The following is an 18,475-nucleotide window of genomic DNA, read 5'->3' on the forward strand; positions in this document are numbered from 1 at the left end:
TTTCCCTTTTTTTCCCTCTCCTTCTTGATCACCTCTATCCACACAGAGGTCCCACTTAGATTCTTGCTGGTTATTAATCATCTTTTAATGAGACAGATCTGTTGGACTTACCACTTCTTAAAAGTAGTGTGGAGGGCAAGCGGAGTGAGGCCCGGCAGCTGGGAGACCAATTTGGACGTTTATCCTCATGCACTCTCATCAAACACTGCTCTGCACTCTGCCCCACAGACACAGCAGGATTAGGGTCAGGGTCAGAGTCAAGGTTAGGGTTAGAGCATCCTCCACTCTGAAGCCCACAGATTAGGCTGGAGGTCACCAGGGCTTAGGATGAAGCTCAAGCAATTTACAGTCTCTCTCTTGACTGGTTCAACTCAGCAACCACAAAGCAGAATGCCACATCCCTTCTCTCCAACTCGCCTCCCTGTTCCTTCGTATTTGGTGGACAGGAGGCAGAATACAAAGATGGCGCCTCTGTTTGGTTCCTCCTTCAACTCTCCGTCTCCAGAGACCCCAGCTCGAAAGTGATCCGTGTGAGGTGGTTCCCTGCTTCTCCTCTCACGGCCCTAGTCCTCCGAGAAGTTTGGGTTGGCCGTTTCAGGACTGTACTATCTAGTTTTAGAGAAATCTGAACTTTGCTAAAGATACAGAGAAGCATCCATTGGCTCTGTGACCCCTGACCCTGGACAAAGTTTCTTAGTCTTTGAATTGATACACTGTCCTTTTCTGGTTTTATGAAAGATGAAGCTTTACTCTATTTTTTCATATTGTTTTTGCTGGGTTTCAGGAAGGAGAATAGATTATAAATTCCTTTACTCTCTCATCTTTTATCATAAATTCCTTTAGACTGAATCTCAGTTCCCTTCTGAAGGTTCTCCACCCTAAAGGATCATGAAGCTGTTTGGTATTTTGAATGCTCAGTGGCTTTGAAGAATTTGCTCTCAGGTCTTACACTGGAGCCAGGGACTGCTTTATTTTGCTCTGAAGTTTACCCCATCTACTGAAATTTTAAAAAACTCTTTCCTTATAGGAGCTAAACAAGTAGAAATAGATGGTGTATGGCTGGGGCATTTCACCTGCTCTTCCCCAACCTCCATGTACCTCTGTGATGCTACACTTGGCATGGCGATGATGACAACACATCCACCCAAGGGACTAAACCACACACAACTACGTAAATGTCTTCTTGGAAAATGGCTCCCAAACGTAGGAGGTTTTGATGAGTTAAGATGCTTCCATTACATTTTAGATGTTGGGGAACTGGCAAAGCTATTGAAAACAACATTTGCTTGAGGGCTCAGACGCATCTGCAAGGCTTGGGTTTCAAATCGGTATTCTTCGAGTACACCGGGAAGAGAGAAGAAGAGAAATGGGGCAAGGGTTAGGAAAGGAATCAGGAAGGAAGAAGAAATGCAGGAGTGAAAAGCAAGGCAATGACAGGGGGCAACCAGGGGTAGCTGGAAGCCTGCAGGAGCATCAGCAACAGATTAGGGGAGCTTAATTTGTAAATTTCTAAATGCCAATGACATGCTTTATTAGATCACCGGGCCCTTGATTTGGACTTCCCTTGTCTTCTTGCCCATCTTCCCTGTCCTTCCACCAAGGACCTCGGTTTGGACTTGGTGGGATTTTAATTGTCAAGGTGCCCCAGAACAAGGCTTGGGCTTCTTTCTGGGGCCTCCAAGGTTACTGAAGACCAAGAACACTGCAGCTAATAATAACAGTTATCACCTGTAAGTGGCACAAAGGCTGGGGCACTATTGAGAGACAACCATAACTCCAGAGGCCGAGTATAGGGCCATCTACTTTGGAATCCCCCGGGGTCAGCCCCAGAAGTTCTGATTTAGCAGACCAGAAGCTGGATCGGGGGATTTACAATTCTAAAAAGCTCTCCCAAATAATGCTTATGCCTACTAATGCTGGAGAACCCCTGGTCTAGGGAGCCTCTAAACCCTAAAATATATGACCCATGATGCCGACTTCCTGTTCAACTAGCTGGGAAGACAGGGTGCCAAATCTGGCAGAGGCCCAGCCGAGGAGCTCCTCCCTAGCTGTAGGGGGTCGATATTAAGGGCTGAGAAGACACACGTCTGCCATGTCTATGCAGAGCCATTTCCCCTGCCAATCACCCACAACTGACTGAGTTCACACTGCAGTACTCCCAGGTTCGGCGCATCATCTCCAAGCCTCAAGCACTGAATGCCGGGTATAGTCAATGTTGCCCTCAAGGGGCCTTCACATAACTTTTCTTTAGGCTGTGAGGGTAAGACTTGGAACAAGGAGCAGTGGGGACGGAGAGAGGGGAGCCAAGCTCCCAGATGTTTCTTGAGACCTCCAGAAGAATACCTGGGAATATCCATGGATCTGAGACTTGGGATTTGAATGGCCTTGAACAGAAACAAACTAATTTTTTAATTCAAGAGTCTGGCCAAAATAAAACAAAGCCCCATTCGTGTATTCAGCACCTGCGGTAAGAGGAACATCATACCTTTATAATGTGGAGCTTGGGTAAGAGGTTACAGTCGGCTAACGTGAGCTCGTCCCCATCCAGGAACTTCCTTCCAGAAACAGTGATGTCCTCGGTGCTGTAGGCATCGATTTCATCAGGCAGAGGGCTATTTAAGTAATTATCCAGCTTCTTCAGGGCCTTCAACAGGTTCTTTTCATAAACTGGAACACAAAGGCAAAAAAATGACTAAGATAAGCCATGCGAGTTAGTGTCAACTTTCTCTAGATACCAAGGAAGGAGTCAATCGCCTCTCCCTCCTGACAGGCGGCCGGGCAGCACCGCGGAATTGGATGAAGGATGTAGATTTCTCAGATCTGAATAAAGGACTGGAAAATAATTCTCCTGTCTACACAACACTGCTCCTTCTTGAACTCACCCACTTATTCAAACTCTTTAGGGGAAGCCCGTAATGAAGCCAGCACTAGCGGGAGCATCATGGAAACGGATTCCCACGGTGCGGCAGGGAATTCCTGTGGAATTCTTTTCCCCTCAAAATGTTCTTTTCTGGGCTCCCAACCTCCAGAAACACTCAATCTCCTGAAACCCACGTGCGGGTGGATCCAACACTAGAGGCACTTTTTCCTTATTTCTAGATACAGGTCCCTACCCCCAGGGACATTAGTCAGAACTCCCAGGATCTTAGAAGCCACACCGGAGGGCTGACAAGGGGCCGTCCACGTGAAGAACCCTGGGCAGGAGGACGTCAGATACTCACTCTCGTTCGTATCCTTCTTGGTGTTTTTAATAAATGCAGAGAATTTGGCAAACACATCATTTCCTGCAGAGTTAGATTCGGGGTGCTGGGTCCCCAGCTTTGGGTACCTTGGAAAATTCAGAATTGAAGCATCACAGATAAGCAGTGTTTGAGCAGGGCTCATACAAGGCGGGGGTTGGGGGGTGGGGGGGGAGACAGGTCTTTCCCTGAGTGGCTGTGAACGAGAACACTTCCTCCTAGAATGTTTCCCTACTCTTTTTGTCTCCAAGCTTTGGAAGCAACAGTCTAGGGACAAAGCACTTTCTGTTCTCGTCCTGGCACACCTCAGACCCTGCTGGTCATAGCTCCCTTCCGAGTAAGTTGAAGACGGTGATCTAGAAGGTTCTAGAAGGTTCTCTTCCGGGTCCAGCACTCTGGGACATCGCATGCTAACATGCACGCCTTTCCTTGCAGCATTGGACCTAAGAAATGGCCGACCCATGTGACATCGACCCACCTCCTCCCCACTTCCTGCCATCAAACCCTAATTGCCATCTTGCAGGTGCGAAGCAGAAGGACCCAGGCCTCCCGTCACTCAAGGCTTCTGATCTCGCTCTGTGTTTTCTGTGGCACACCGCAGTACAGCTAAGGAAGTTAAGTACTGTGGCCACAGAAAACCAAATACACGAAGCTGGGAGCTTTCAAATTGTCTGTGAAGGGGGAAAAGTGACAATCGGGTTGTGAGTGCTGCTTTTCTGAGGCCTACCTCGGGGGAGCTAATTTCTCCTCTAAGAACTCCTCGATCTTATTCACATCCGTCTTGACTTCGCCATCAAAAGTCATAAAGGGAGGGTTTGTTCCAGGAGCCAGATTTTGTAGGTCCGCGGGTTTCCTGGGTGGGGTGGGGTGGGGGGGAGAGAACAGCAGCGGCCAAGGTGTAGACTCATTTCCACAGCTTAGCCAGGTCCTCCCCTGTTTACAAGGAGCCACCCTTGAGAATGTCAGAAGTGACTGTGGGTTTAGAAACTGTCCCCTGACGATGAAAGTTGGCTCTTCTCTGGATGCAGAGGTGAGAAAGCCAACCGTCCCCAGCGTCATCGCTGGACAGCTGCTCAGTAGGCTTTGAGAGGTTCTCTGCCGACCAGGAACTGGGGGAGCAAGTTCCTTATGGTGCCTCCAGCTCGTCCCCGATCACCTCTGATCCGATCCTGTCATGACTGATGAGCCCAGACTCGGGCTTCAGTTTGGGGCCCTGACCGAGGCCGGGGGTGCCGTGATAGCGCCCGTGGGTCCTAGGAGTGTGTGAGTGTGAGCGTGTGTGCCTGAGTTTTGAATGTGTGAGTGTGTGGTGTGTGGGTGTGTTGTGTGAGTGTTGGGGGGTGTGAGTGTGGGTGTGAGTTGGGTGTGAGTGTGCATGGGTGTGCCAGTCATTTCAATCACGCAGAAAGCCCATCTTACCTCTTCAGGTCCACTGTTGTCACGTTAAATATAACGCCCTTCAGCCAGAGAATCATAAAGAGGCGCTGGGAAAACGGGCAATTCCCAATACTCTCCCCATCATAACCAGCCTGAGCGGAAAAAGGAATCTTTATCAGAGCCGGTCTCGAAGTGCCAGATTCCACAACGCGCAGGCGCAAAGCCGTTACACATTTGTGTTAATGGTCATGACGCTGTAAATACCCTTCCGGGGCCACTGCACTGAGCCGCCGAGCCCCGCCGGGGTGAGGGCGGGGGAGCACAGGGTCGGGCTGCACCGAGCAGCCTTCTTCCTTCCACCGCTCACCGCTTCCTGCCACGCTGGGCCTCCGCGCGGCTCCTCGCACCGGGAGCCAGCGGCAAGTGGGAACTCCCTTTGTCACCAAGGCGCCCTTTCCCTCCCTCTGTGCTGCCATCCTCTCCAGAAGCAACACACCTCTTTCCAGGAGGAGCAGGCTTAGAAACGCACCCGCAGACTCTCCCACCGGGACACCAGCCCTCACCGTCTCTGCGGTGCCCGTCTGCAGAACGAGAGGGTCGCGTTACACGCGTTCTAGATGCCCGGACGCTATACAACTTGGATGTCCCCCTCATCTGATTCTTGGGGTGGCAGAGAGATGGGGAGCATTTGTACCCAGAAGGTGGATTATTACACAGTCGGTGTTGAAGGGGGGCGACTCTTCCTGGTGACCCAAAGCAGGTCACACCCACACACACCTGCCCCAGACATCCACACACGTACTACACACACGTCCTTCTCATGGGCTCCTGGAAGGAGGGAAAGGCGGCTGATGGGGACGAGAGGAGAGGGCTACACACCCCCTGGGAAATGGAGCAGCAGAATCAAGGCCAACAAAGGAAGTTCCCAGACGGTTCTTTCTCCTGCCATCTTTCCCCCAAGCCACACATCTCTGACGAGCTGGTGGCGCTCATAAGATGCTGCTGGAAAGGCAAGAAGGTGGCTTGGACATGCTCCTCACATCTCCGGACTGCAAGCACCACTGCCAACCAGACCTCAGTGACAGAAAGAGCCACAGTTAATCCCACTGCACGTAGTTAAAGAAGCTGGAGAGGAAAGCACCGTGTCTGTAACCCGCCTCACAGGACACGGGGCAAGAGGCGAGCTGCTGGCTTGGGAACTAAACAAAAGCGAACAGAGATGCCAAGAAAACTGGGCCTTCAGAGAGGTAGTGTCCTTAAGTCACCTGGAGGGATTGTTAATAATAAGATGTCCCTAGAAATTAAGAGGGTAAGAGACCGCCAGTTTTTAAAGAGACTTGATCAGCCTTTTTTTTTTTTTTTTTTTACAAATGACACATCTGAATGGCCAAAAAGCACATGAAAATGTTCCTAACATCTTTAGGCAGCAGGGCCTGCAAATGAAAGCCACACAGAGATCCCACAACACACCTCCCAGAACGGCTATAATGAAAAGGTCTGACGATACCAAGCGCGGGCAAGAAGGCAGAGCGACCAACCTGCCGTTCGCTGCTGGTCAGAGTGCAAACGGCACAGCTACTCTGGGAAGCATCTGGCAGTCACCTACCGAAGTTAATTCCCTACAGCCCAGCAATCCCACGCCCGACAGGATGGAGTCCTGAGGGGCACGAGAGACACTGACGGCCTCAGAGAACTCATAGCTCTGGTGTAACGGTCAAGACCTGGAAACAGCCCAGGTACCATCAAGAGTAGAACGAGGAGGTCAGTGGTGTCAATTCATACAATAGGACGCGCCACCACAATGGGAGAAACTGAGCCGCTCCTATAAGCCACAATGAATCCCCTCTACACAGTTGTTGAGCGAGAGAAACCAGACTCGGGTTCAGACACAGGGAAGCTTCTCTGGGTGATGGGAGCCGAAGAACAGTTGTCCCTGGAAAGTCAGGCATTATCTGGGAAGGGTGGGAGGGAGGCTTCTCGGTGGCAGAAATGTTCTAGGTCTTGATCTCCACGGTGGCTACACAGGTGTATTCAGGTGACAGAGTCTTACATTAGAGTTACTTTCCTACATGACTTACTTTTTAAATAAAAAAAAAGTAAAACTATGAATTAGAACATCGCAGAGAGTTGGATTCAGTAATTCTTTCCTGGGGCCCAGGAATATGAATTTTTAACAAGTTCCTCCGAGGTGACGTCACGCGAGACCCATGAAGGAGGGCTTCCCGCATATAGAGAGGCCCCGACAGACTTGGAGGACTGGATTCAGAGTCCTGGAAGCTCCAGGCCCTCGCTGCACACCGTCCACCCCCCCCCCCAGCCCTGCCCCTCACCCCCCGCAGGTGCTGGCCTGTTGACCCAGGAGGGGGAAGGGACTGAGGATTCTCCCAGCTTGGGGTCTGAAGCTTTGGGTGGCTGGAGGCTTGGGGAGGTGGGCAGGCAGCACCCACCCCACGGAGCGGTCATCACAGCTCCCCTGCAGATGGGCCCTGAAACAGCACCCCACTTGGCCACCTGAGGCCATTCCCTGCCTCAGGGCCCACCCCTTCCCGGCCCTTCTGAGGGCTGCCCGGGCTCCTCCTCACTCCGTTCCCGAGCAAGAAAGGCAGAGCTGACTTACATAAAACTCCGGGCTGCAAGGAACCCCTGAAGTCACGGTGCTTTCTTAAACCGCTGCAGGTTGGGGCAGAAGAGGCCAAGAAGAGGGGGGCGGGGCTCCAAAAGCACAGGGACAGAAAGGCACATATTTCGGCCAGTCCTGACTTGCTCGCAGCTTCTAAACCTCTTATTTTTATCGTGGTTACACTAAGCACAGTCAAGTCTATGATAAGTTCTGCGGAGTGGGGCAAGTGTTTCCTCTCTTTCTCCCTTGTCTCTGCAGCCTTGGGAATCCTGTCCTAACTCATTCCAAACGCAGCCAAATCCCCGCTGAGGCTGTGCGTGTCTGCCCTCTCTGGGGTGTGCACAGAAGCTCACCTTGACAAAGACCTCCGGGTCTGGGAAGGAGCCTGTCCCCCCCGCCCGCTCCCCGATTGTCCTTCGGGCCCCCTCCAGAACCCTGGAAAAGCTACTTCTCTGGGAAGAATGAAGGGGTTAGCAGCAACACGTTCTTTCAAAGTCAAAGCTGCCTTTGCAACCCTGCTCTGCAGACACGGACAGCTGGCAACAGGCTCCTTTCTGGAACAGGGACCGGGGACAGACAGGTGGCCGGAGTTTGGGGCAGCGGCCTGCAGGCCACGGCGCCCGGAGCTTCGAAGACAGCGAGGAAAGTCACAACTGCCCTCTGCACCACCCCCCACCCCCGCGTGGCCCCCAAACAGGACTGTTGCAGCCAGCAGGGCTAGCGGGCTGGAGGCTGTCCGGCGTTTTAGAGAAGGAGTTCGTTTTCCAGAACTTGCCAGCTGCCCCGGCTGCCAATTAGCAGGATTTCCATACGCGGTGTTGCCTCATCTTAAATGGCTCTGAAAACACTCTCCCTTCTCAGTCTGGTGTAAATGAGGGGGTCGGGGAACATGGGGGGGAGCGTTGAGGATGCCTTGCTGCCCGACTTGATTACTGTGCTTCAGGGCTAGGACGTGCCGGCGAAAAGCAGGGCGGAGCTAGGCCGTGCGCACAGCCCGGTATTGAGCAACCCTGGGAGGGGATGGCCTCGGTCATGTGCATGACCCAGACGAGATGATGGGATAAATACGCACACGGTAGGAGTGAACTAACTGACACCGTCGCCATAATTGAGACGTTTTCTGGTACAAAGTTTTATTTTCCGTTGCTGATAATTCTCCCGGGCTAATTACACTCTGGGCTAAAATTTCCCAGCAGAGTTTCTCAGCCCACGGGGGGAAATTTTTGTATGTACACATTTCTGATAAAATCAGATGAAGTCGTTTGAGAGATCAGAGTGTCTTGTTTCCAGCGAAGACCCAGACGCTTGGATAACCCAGAATTGCGTGTCTGCCTTTCAAATGTAACTGTTCCGAGGGCCTGTGATGGTAAGTCTCAAAAGGAAAACATGAATGCCTCTGACAGGTTCCGAGCCATTCCTTGCGCCACGGAGAGCAGCTGCGGCCTGGAGAACGCTGTAACTGTGTGGGTCCTGGCCTGCGCCCACCTCCCCCGCACAGAGCCCCCTAGGCCCGAGGCGGAAGGGACCCCATGTCTCTGCAGAGGTTGACGTCCCTTCTCACGTCAGGCCTCTTCCAGCTAGAGCCTCTCCCACTTACCCTCTGCACACTCACGCCATTCAGAATTTGTGGGGAAAATACATTTTTTTCCCCAAATTTCCTTTTACTGCTTTTTGCTTCAGGCAAATGACCTCTCCAGTGCTGTGCTGTTACAGGGAAGGGGCACCATCCACACCCCCAGCTTCCACTAACATGTCACTGCCTTTGAGGGACCCAATGGACTCCTGGCATCCCGGTCCAGACCTGACACTGGGGTAACAGCCCCCATCAAGGTATTGTTGGCAGCTCCTCGGCACCCCTCCCTCTCCTTCCCGCCAGAGCAGTCCACACACCCACCACCTTGATTCCCGAACTATTTGGCTCTACCTTCTTTCTAGAAAATTCTATGCGGGCCTAAAGGTTAAACAGATTCTGTAAAGCAAGCACTTTTTCCCCTCCTCTACCCAAATGTAAAATGAAAGACAACTGGGGCGGGCAGAGGGAAGATAAAGGAAGAGGCAATAAGTCAGTAACATTCTCGTTGTCCCTTTTCTGATAGCTGGCTTTCACCCAAGGGGGCAGGACAGCATGCCGCGTGCAGGGAAGGATTCCGTCCCTGCAGGAAACCAGGAGGGACGTGGGGGCGAACAGCTCATTTGGCTCCGTCACAGGGCCTGGGAGAAAATCCGTGAGTAATGACGGGCTGTCCCGTTTCCAGCGTGCTGAAGGCACTTAGGCTAAACACAAACAGTAGCGACCAGGGGAGGCGGGAGGCAGAGTGTGACGCGGGAGGCCGCGCGCAGCCAGCAGAGCCCGTTCTCCTTCGAGAAGACCAGTGTGGTCGACGGGAGGGGCCAGGACTCTCCTCTGTTGGCAGCTGACCCCATGAAGGCTGGACATGGCACCGCCACAGAGAAAGAGTCAGAGCCACCCAGACAGGCAATGACTCCCGCCCTCAAGTCCCACCTACGAACTTCCCCGAATTCCTCCCATGTCCTTTGCTGGAAGCACGATGGCCTCACACACTTGGGAAGTGGCCATCTGACATGCACGGGAAGGCTGAGCACAGAGCCCTTAGCCTTCAGGCCATGCACTCAGCCCCTGCTGGGTTCAGTGTGTCTACACTGACCGGACGTCTCCACAGAGGCCCGGGCTCCCTTCCCTCCGCACACGCAGGCTCAGCGTACCCTGTCTCTGCACCTGCCACTTGGAGCAGGTCAGGGCTGGGGAGACTGTTCCATCCTGAGGAGAAGGCTTTGTGGGGAGCAGTAGAAAGGTGGGGGCACTCCTCTGGGTCTCTTCCGGCTCCCACTGAGAAGCAGGTGGGAGAACTAGGATCTCTCTTAAAATGTGGGTGTCTGGAGGCAGGGACGCATCTTCATTCGTCGGGACCACTCCCACCGGCCCTGGCAGAGTTTCTGGCACAAAGGAAAATGACTGGAGGCCTGAGTCCAGTGGCTTCCATACACCTGGAGCCTGGTTGGCTTCAGAAAGTACCTCCCAGCCCCTCCCCGCTTTCATTTCTGGGCCAACTTCCATGAACCTTTCCCTTTCAGAAGCTCCAAATTCTCCCTACTAAGATATCACCCGTGGAGAGTGAGAGCTAACAGGAGGGAAGAGAATAGAAGGGGGAGGGAGGGAGGGAGGGAGGGAGGGGGAGAGGGAGACGGGGTGGGGGTACGGCCTGAGTTACAGGCTATAAAATCTTCCCCCAAGCCTCTTGATCTAATGGTTTGACCGAAAATGCGATATTTAAGTAGATCTGAGACTTCCTGCTTTTGAATAATTCTGTAAATTTTTTTAAATGTATAATTCTTTCCATTTGCCTGATAAATTGAACTTTCTGTTTTTGTTTTTTAATTTTATTTATTTATTTGACACAGAGAGACACAGCCAGGGAGAGAGGGAACACAAGCAGGGGGAGTGGGAGAGGAAGCAGCAGGCTCCCAGCTGAGCAGGGAGCCCAATGTGGGGCTCGATCCCAGGACGCTGGGATCACGCCCAGGGCCAAAGGCAGACGCTTAACGATTGAACCACCCAGGTACACCTGAACTTTCTGTTTTAAGGCAGCATGGTCAAGGGGAATGAGCTCAGGCCTTGGAGCCAGGGAGAGCCGGTGTGAACTCTGGCTCCAGTACGGACTAGTGTGTGACCTTGGGCAATTCACCTGCTTCCCCTAGCGTCAGTTTCTCCATTTTAAAAGCAGGGATAAGGAGACCTATGCCTTGCAGGATCTCGGTGTGATACACCTGGGTCTCCCGGGCACCCAATAAAAGGTTATTATGGTCATTATCGTCAGCAGCAACAACATCATTACTCCCCCAAACGGGAGCGCGCCAGAACGGACAATTATGGAATTGAGGGAACTTTTTAACAAGGCTCGATTAGTGTGATTTTCATGCCAAACTGTGTAGTCCTTAAAAAGCCACAGATCCCCCCCACCCAAAAAAAGTAACACCTCCTATACTTATTCCAAGTGAAAATTAACAACTGAGGTCGTTTTCTTAACTGCAAAAGCAAACACGTCTTCAGCCAGGAGGCAAAAAGGGCAGGGCCTGGGCTGGCTTTCATGTCTGGGAAAGGTCCAGAGGAAGGAACATCTGGGTAGCTGTGCGCACCTCGACCGACGGCAGGGCTGACAAGCCCCAGGGGACTGCTTTCTTGGCCTCTGCTTGTTAAAGTTGAAGGGGATCTCCTCTCCGACTTTTGCCGTTGGCGCTAAGGGACCCTGACCGGTGGCGGGCTGTCTTGCGTCCACTGTCACTGAGTGAATTCCACGTTACGGGAGAGTCCCCATCAGAATTTGAAGGTCTACACACCCGAACTGCGGATCCACATGAAGAAAGGTTATTATAACCAAGGAGGAGAGAAAGAGATTAGCCGATCCTTTTCTTATCAAATGAGAATGTTTTTGAAAGAAATGCCTCCAAAACCGGTGATTTTTCAAAACTGGGAAGAGCAAAGAGTCATTGAATACCCGCTCTGATTTTAAATACGGGTCTCGGCCATTGACAGCCTAACGTTATGGGATTTAATCCTCTGGAACTCTTGTAGGATGCGTTCTCCATTTCACAGATGGAGAAAACTGAGGCTCGGGGAGGCTAAGTAACTTGCCCAAAGACACAGCCAGGATTGGGTGAATGAAGATTTCTCCTATTCTCCCGACAGGATCCAGTTCATGGTCCCAGTGTCTTTCAAGGTCCTCCAGGAAACCAGAGTCTTTCCTCCCCTTTACCTGAACATCAGTCTGCCCCCAGCACAGCAGAGGTCTCAGAGCCTCCCACCCAAATTCCTACAGCAGCCTCCTGCTGGGTTTCCCAGCGTAGGGTTCCTAGCCCCTCTGATCTTTTCTATATCCTGGACCACCCAGAGAAGATGACATTTTCCTTAGATCTTAGATCATTCAGTGGGAATGTTGTTCAAATGCAAATTCGAATGACACTGCTCTCCCTGCCGTGTGACCCAGGCAAGGCACCTCACCTCCAGCACCCCAGTGTCCTCATTTACAACGTCAGGATAACCGTACCTACCCCACCACGTTGGCTGAGAATTCATTAGAGCTTACAGAGAACAATGCCTGACACCCGGAAACATTCAATCCTCTGTTGCACCCTCTTTCTTTCTTCTCCTTTTGTGAAACTGAATGAGGGAAACCTCACTTCAAGTTCTCCTGCCCAACCAACTTCATTGCAGGCCCAACAGAAAGAAGCATCCCCTGTATCTTCCAATAGGAAGAAGCCAGCCTTACTACCCCAGCAGGAGGAAGGAAGATGTTCTCTTTACCCGGCAACGGCCCGGCCAATGAGAACCCATCAACCCCCTCAAACTCTCACTTTTCTCCAACAGACTTCCATTCAAAGCAGCCACTCTCCCAAGTCCCTCCTTTTTCTCTCTAAAGTAATGTTCCTCTCCTTTGTGCTCTGGATTTAACCTACTGTTTTGCCATAGCTTGCATGTCCCAAATTTCAATCCCTCTCCCATTCCCCAATATACCCATTTTCCTGGTGGAATAGCTGGCTGTTTTGGTTTCAAGGTTGACACTTTCCACTGTCTAACATAGGCCAGTTAACCCAGTTACTCTCCTCAAATGCTGTTCTCTCTCCAGCCAACTGCTGTGTTCTTAATTATCCCAGGCCACCCTCCCACAAGACCCTTTGTCCCCCTCCCTACCATCTAACCAGGGCCTCCAGACTGGTAAGTGAGCCCCCCCATCCCTTTCTGTGACTGTCCACTGGGCATTGTTTTCGCCCTTTGCTCAATTCTGCTCGCAATGCAGACGGCTCTGCCTGGCTTAGCACCAATTGTTTACTAATTGTTTCCTGTTGGTCGCATTCTTTTCTGGCAGACCGTGTCAGCCTTCTGAGCAGGACAGGGGGTTGACAGCTCCGTTGTAGTGTCTGTAACCCGTTCATCTCCTGCCTGACTCCCCTGACAGCACTGAGCCAGGCCCGCGGAAGTCACTTTACAAAAACTCACGTGATGGAGCAAATGGCCACTGTTCTGCAACGTTCTAGCAATTCCTCATCACCTCCAGTTCCTTTAAAGCCAGTGAAACCACACCTTCTCCCTGAGAAGAACATCCAGCACGCCCAGCCGTGCAGCCGGCCTCATCCGTCCTCCAGCGTCTCCCCAGCCTGCCTGTCCCGGGGCTCCTTTCCCCACCCACCCAAAATGACCATCTCTCAGTAACAAACTCATCCTGGTCTGCCCAGGACTGTCCTGATTTTACAACTAGAAATTCTGCATCCCCCTCCCCCAGGCCCTAGGCAAACGGGAACAGCTGGTCACCATACTGTCTGCCCAGATGAGAGCTTTATTTTTTTTAGGGGAGGAAAAACAGTAAAAATGTCCTCCCAGATTACCTAGAAGCTGGGCTTTGCCCCGCCCTAACCAGAGCATCAGCGTAGACTAGTGTAATCGGCCGATCAGATTTGGTAGCTGATACCTTGACTGCTCAGAACTACCAGCCGGCTGGGAGAGCGAACAGATAAACAGAGGGTGAGGTCTGCGGGGCTCCAGGAAGGAGGCGGGAATTACGACTCGCCTGGCAAACTCCCCAGTTTATGCAGAGCCAGCTAATAAAAGAACAGCTTCTCCCCTCCCAGCTGTTAGGGGAGCCTTTGGGAAAGAGAAGCAGTTAAAAATCAGTGGTGGGGTTTGGGCAGCAAAGCTACCCCAGAATCACCCAGCTCTGGGGTGTGACGGACCCCCTAGAACGAACGGTACACAGAAATGGGCTGGAAACCAGGATCTCCTCGTCTGTAAAGCCTTAGATCCCTCTCAACAAAGGCCACAATTTCTCTCAGATGCTCCCTATGACCCCTGGGGTTAAAAGGAACAGCAAGAACCTCCATCCCAGTCAGGTAGGAAAACCTTCCCGGTATCTCCTGCGTCAGAAGCCGCTGGGGACAGTCTGACGGCCCGGAGTGTCTGCGTCACGGGAATTGGGAATTTCGAGTTGATCTGTACTGATTAGGACGTGTTACCCTAGAATTTATCTCCCACCTGTCAATCCCACAAGAAGACACATAATTAGATGCACCTTCTCGAAACAATCCACCTGAGTCCTTAAGAGGATCACAGATCCCGGTTCCTTTACCAGTGTAGTTGCAAACAGAAGAGCTGTGTTGTAAAACAGTGATAACGATGATAACCAAGACTAGCATTTACACTCCACCACTCGCTGTTCTAAACACTTCGCTTACATCATCAACTCAACCCTGACAGCAACCCTATTAGACGTAGGTACTATTACTAGCTCCGTTTACAGGTGAGAAAACTAAGACACAGAGAGGTAGAGTAACTTGCCCAAAGTCACCCAGCAGGATTTGAACACTGGCCCCGGCCAGAATCCACCCTCATCGTCCCGCTGTGGACACCGACCTAGGTTTAAATGGAACTCCAGCAAGGTCCTTCCTCAGAGTAAAGGTCTAGCTCTTGGTTTTACCCCCATCTCTTTTCGGCAAGGGCTGGAGGTGGCTTGGGGAATCCATAATAATAAGAAAATGCATAGTAGAAACAGGTGCAAAGGACAAACAGTGGTTGGGATACAAAATGGAGCCGGGTGAAGGCTACCAAAAGTGCATGCCGTCTGCGCTGGGGCAGGAACGGGGGCAGTGGGGAGAAGACATCTGACAGCCCTGGGAACATCTTTGGTGGCCAAGTAGGCTAGGGGGGTGTCTCTGGGCATGTGCCACACATTCTGTTCCCTAAGAAATTTTTGCTAGAACTCGAGGTGACAATGAGTTTGACACTGCACCGCCCCATCCCCACAGCTGGAACACAAACAGTCCTTCTGCCCAATTAACCCCCTATCTCATCCCAGGCAGAAACCAGGGAGTCCTGCAAAGCCATGCGTCCTAGCAGACAGTCCCACCTCATCTTCCAGCAGGGCAGGCAAGGCCAAAGTGCTCCTTGAAAGAGCCTGTCGATTCGGCCGGAATCCGCTCCATCATAGACCATCTAGCATGTCCCATGCCATGTGGCCGAAAAAGTTTGGATCTGGAATTTTCTTACGGCTGATAACCAAATGCCTGCTCTTGGCCATAAACAGCCTTCATTAGAAGCCTGCAGAAAGCCCCAAGCACAAAGCAAGACCATTTCCTGCTGCGGCACAAAGCCGTTCGGACTTGCTCTTCTCACTTGTGACACTGGGAAGGCGTTGGCTAAAGACAGGAGGGCCACCTCAGAAGCAGACAGGAACGTACCCACCAACCAACTTTCCAAGTAGGTCTACTCTTGACCACAAGTCGCTCTGGCCGTGGCCTGGGGCGACAATGACAGAGGGTGAGTGAAGCACAAGGTCGAAGATGACTTACTGGTGCGCAGAGACAAACAATGGCTCCTCGGGGACACCCACGTGTTGTGTTACCTTCCGTGGCAGAACGAGCTCTGCCTGTGTGATCAAGGCTGTGGGTTCGAGGTGGACAAGGGCTCCTGGGTTACCAGGTGGGCCCAATCTGATCACATGGGTCCTTGCGAGATATGGTATTGACTGGTCAGCAAAGATGTAACGAAGGAACTGATGGACGTCCATCAGAGAGATGGACATCGCTGGCTTTGAAGATGGAGGAAAGGGGCCACGAGCCAAGGATGCACGTGGTCTCCAACCACAGGGAGACAACATGGATTCTCCCCAGCGTCTCCAGAAAGAGAGAGAGGCCTGCTCGTGCCTTAGTTTTGGCCCAGGGAGACTCAGGTCAAACTCCTGACCAATAAAACGACACGACAATAAATTTGAGTTGTTTTAGACCACCAAGTTTGGGGTAATTGTTCACAACACCAATAGGAACGAATACCGTTAGTGGCTCCCTCGGAGAATGCTACGCCTCTTCTCAAGACAGCTGATCAGCCATGGAGAAGGAAAAATCCATGGAGAAGTGGCCCTCGGCCTATTCCTGGGAACTTCCCGCATGGAGCCACCCCTTTCATCTGCCCGGGATTTGCGTGAGGGCCACAGGCACCAGGGAGGGTAAGTAAGGCTACCATCTGAAGAAGGCCCGTGCTGAACCCACTAACCGCCAAGCCAGGACCACACCTCCTCTGTATGGACTTCTGAGACAACAGTGCTCTGACCAGATGCAGGGGGGTCTTGCTTGTTCCTCCGTGTCACCTTTGGGGTCACGGCCTGTGACGGACAAGCCAAAAGGTAACTTTCCACTGGGACTCACCTGGCTATAGTTTTTGCCCAATTTTTTATCTGGTAAGACCCAATTTGAGGATTCATCCAGCCAAAAATCTGGTCACAGTCACAGATCACCACATTTAGAGGATGACGGGTCCCCCCCAGGGATATTTTGCCCCTTACACTCTTGGTTCCTTACTGTCGTTTTCAGAACCTGCCTTTTCAAAAGGCCCTTGGAGAGTCAGGCTGTGGAACAACTTCAAGAAGCTGATGGCGCCCCCTAGTGGTCCTGAGATGCGCATTCAGACTTCCCATCTTCACTTTTATCACGTCCATCCCTAACTAGGTTCTGGGGGAAAGTCACAAGTTCGTTTTTTAGCCCCTATAGGGGGCTTTACCTTCCCGATTTGCCAGGGACTCAGGGGATTCCTGCTACCTAGATTTTCGGTTTGAAAACCAGTAAAGTCCTGGATAAACTACAGTGCACTGGTCTCCCTACCCTTGGGCTCCCTCTTAGACCCCACATTAAAACCACCGAAGAGGGCATTGTCTCTCTGTCCTAGGCCCTGCAACAGCCAGGTCCCAAACGCAACTGGAACCTGAAGAGTACGAATTTAAAAAGGCATCCTGATTTGAGATCAGCAGCTGAATTGTGCGTACTTTGCTCATGTTTGGAAAATAGTAATTTACGACTTGTAAATTATTTCTCCATTCTCACTGAAGAACAATGGAAAGAGGAGGGAGGAAGCACAGTGGGTGGGAGAGCAGGGTCACCCCTTGTTGGGCAGAACAGAACATGAAAAAAAAAATCTAATTATCCCTAGAAGTGTCCAAATTCAGCTTTCTCAATTCACTCAGAATTCCGCAGCCCTTTTGCAAAAGTCGTTAAAAACCTGTAGCTCCCTGAAAAACAAAAGAGGTACTTGCTTTCTCTTTATTTTTCTGCATAATGTTTGTAAGTTGTAAGGAAGCCAAGGGCCTAGAACTATCTATTTACAAAGAGGAAAGTCTAGTGCCTCAAAGACACTCAGGTTGGTTTCAATGAGCAACAGATGAAAGTCCTATTGATCAGGACAGGGAAGGGGACTAGGAATTCTAGAGTCCTTTTTGTTCAGACTGAACTAGCTAATTGATGAGAAATATCTTAAGGGTTACCGAGGGAATTCTTGAAAGACAGTTTTGAATGAATGTGGATTTTAGGATGCCTTCCTTTTAATAGTCGGCAGAAAGCAGAAGCTTTGTGGTTACCTTTTCAGGTGGAAGGCAAAGATCACCTGGGCAGTATGACTGGTGAGATCTGGAAGAGTCCACTGGGCTGAAGATGCACATACCAGCCTTCCAAGAAAGCCTACATCTCAGAGAATCTTCTAGAAAGAAAGCCACAGTCTGTGAAGATAACTGGTCGCCGTTACTCTTCTCTTCCCCGGGAGGACGCGGGCCCCAGCAACCGCCAACCTTCCCACAAATCGACCCTGTCCATTTCCTCGACCACAACATGAAAATGGCCCCTTGGATGGCCCTTTCTGCGCCTTCCTACTGGCGTTTGCTCAAGTGTCAAAACCAGATCAACACTCTTGTCTCGTCTTATTCAACGTCGTGTTGCAAAGTTATGCTTGTCAGATCTCCTTCCAAAAGGTTCGCGGCACTTTTGAGAAGCTGTATTAATTACTGCAGCTGTAGTACGATACTCAAAATAAATACATAAATGAAATAAGCTGAAATAAAATAAAACATGAAATTAAACTAAAAACAAATTCAAATCAAATCATTTGGTATACTCTCATGGGATATTACTCGGCCATAAAAGAGTGAAATCTTTGTCATTTGCGACAACGTGGATGGAACTCGAGGGTATGATGCTAAGTGAAATAAGTCAGAGAGAGAAAGGCAAATACCACGTGATTTCATTTATGGGTAGAATTTAAAAAACAAAACACATGAACAAACAAAACTATTAAATACAGAGAACTAGTGGGTGAAATAGGTGAAGGGGACTAAGAGGCACAAACTTCCAGTTATGAAATAAATAAGCCACCGAGATGAAAAGTCCAGCGTAGGGACGACAGTCAATAATATTG

At 51.0% G+C, this 18,475-nt stretch overlaps 1 protein-coding gene and 1 long non-coding RNA gene across 2 annotated transcripts in view; one reads left to right on the top strand and one right to left on the bottom strand.

Annotated features, from left to right (window-relative positions):
• Positions 1–18,475, bottom strand: part of CLIC6 (chloride intracellular channel 6) — a 44,193-nt gene that overhangs the window by 3,793 nt on the left and 21,925 nt on the right. Inside the window, exons 2-5 of the mRNA XM_008701865.2 lie at positions 4,659–4,768; positions 3,967–4,092; positions 3,222–3,328; positions 2,486–2,667 (exon numbers count right to left, since the gene is read on the bottom strand). Of these exons, the coding sequence (XP_008700087.2) occupies positions 2,486–2,667; positions 3,222–3,328; positions 3,967–4,092; positions 4,659–4,768 (525 nt within the window). The remainder of the gene's footprint in view (positions 1–2,485; positions 2,668–3,221; positions 3,329–3,966; positions 4,093–4,658; positions 4,769–18,475) is intronic.
• Positions 8,273–18,123, top strand: LOC103673132. Its single transcript, XR_571321.1, has 3 exons — positions 8,273–8,602; positions 9,333–9,461; positions 17,654–18,123. It is a non-coding gene; the product is annotated as an uncharacterized LOC103673132 (long non-coding RNA).

Source organism: Ursus maritimus, unplaced genomic scaffold (assembly GCF_017311325.1).
Source record: "Ursus maritimus isolate PB19 unplaced genomic scaffold, ASM1731132v1 scaffold_4, whole genome shotgun sequence".
In the NCBI taxonomy this organism is placed as follows: Eukaryota; Metazoa; Chordata; class Mammalia; order Carnivora; family Ursidae; genus Ursus; species Ursus maritimus.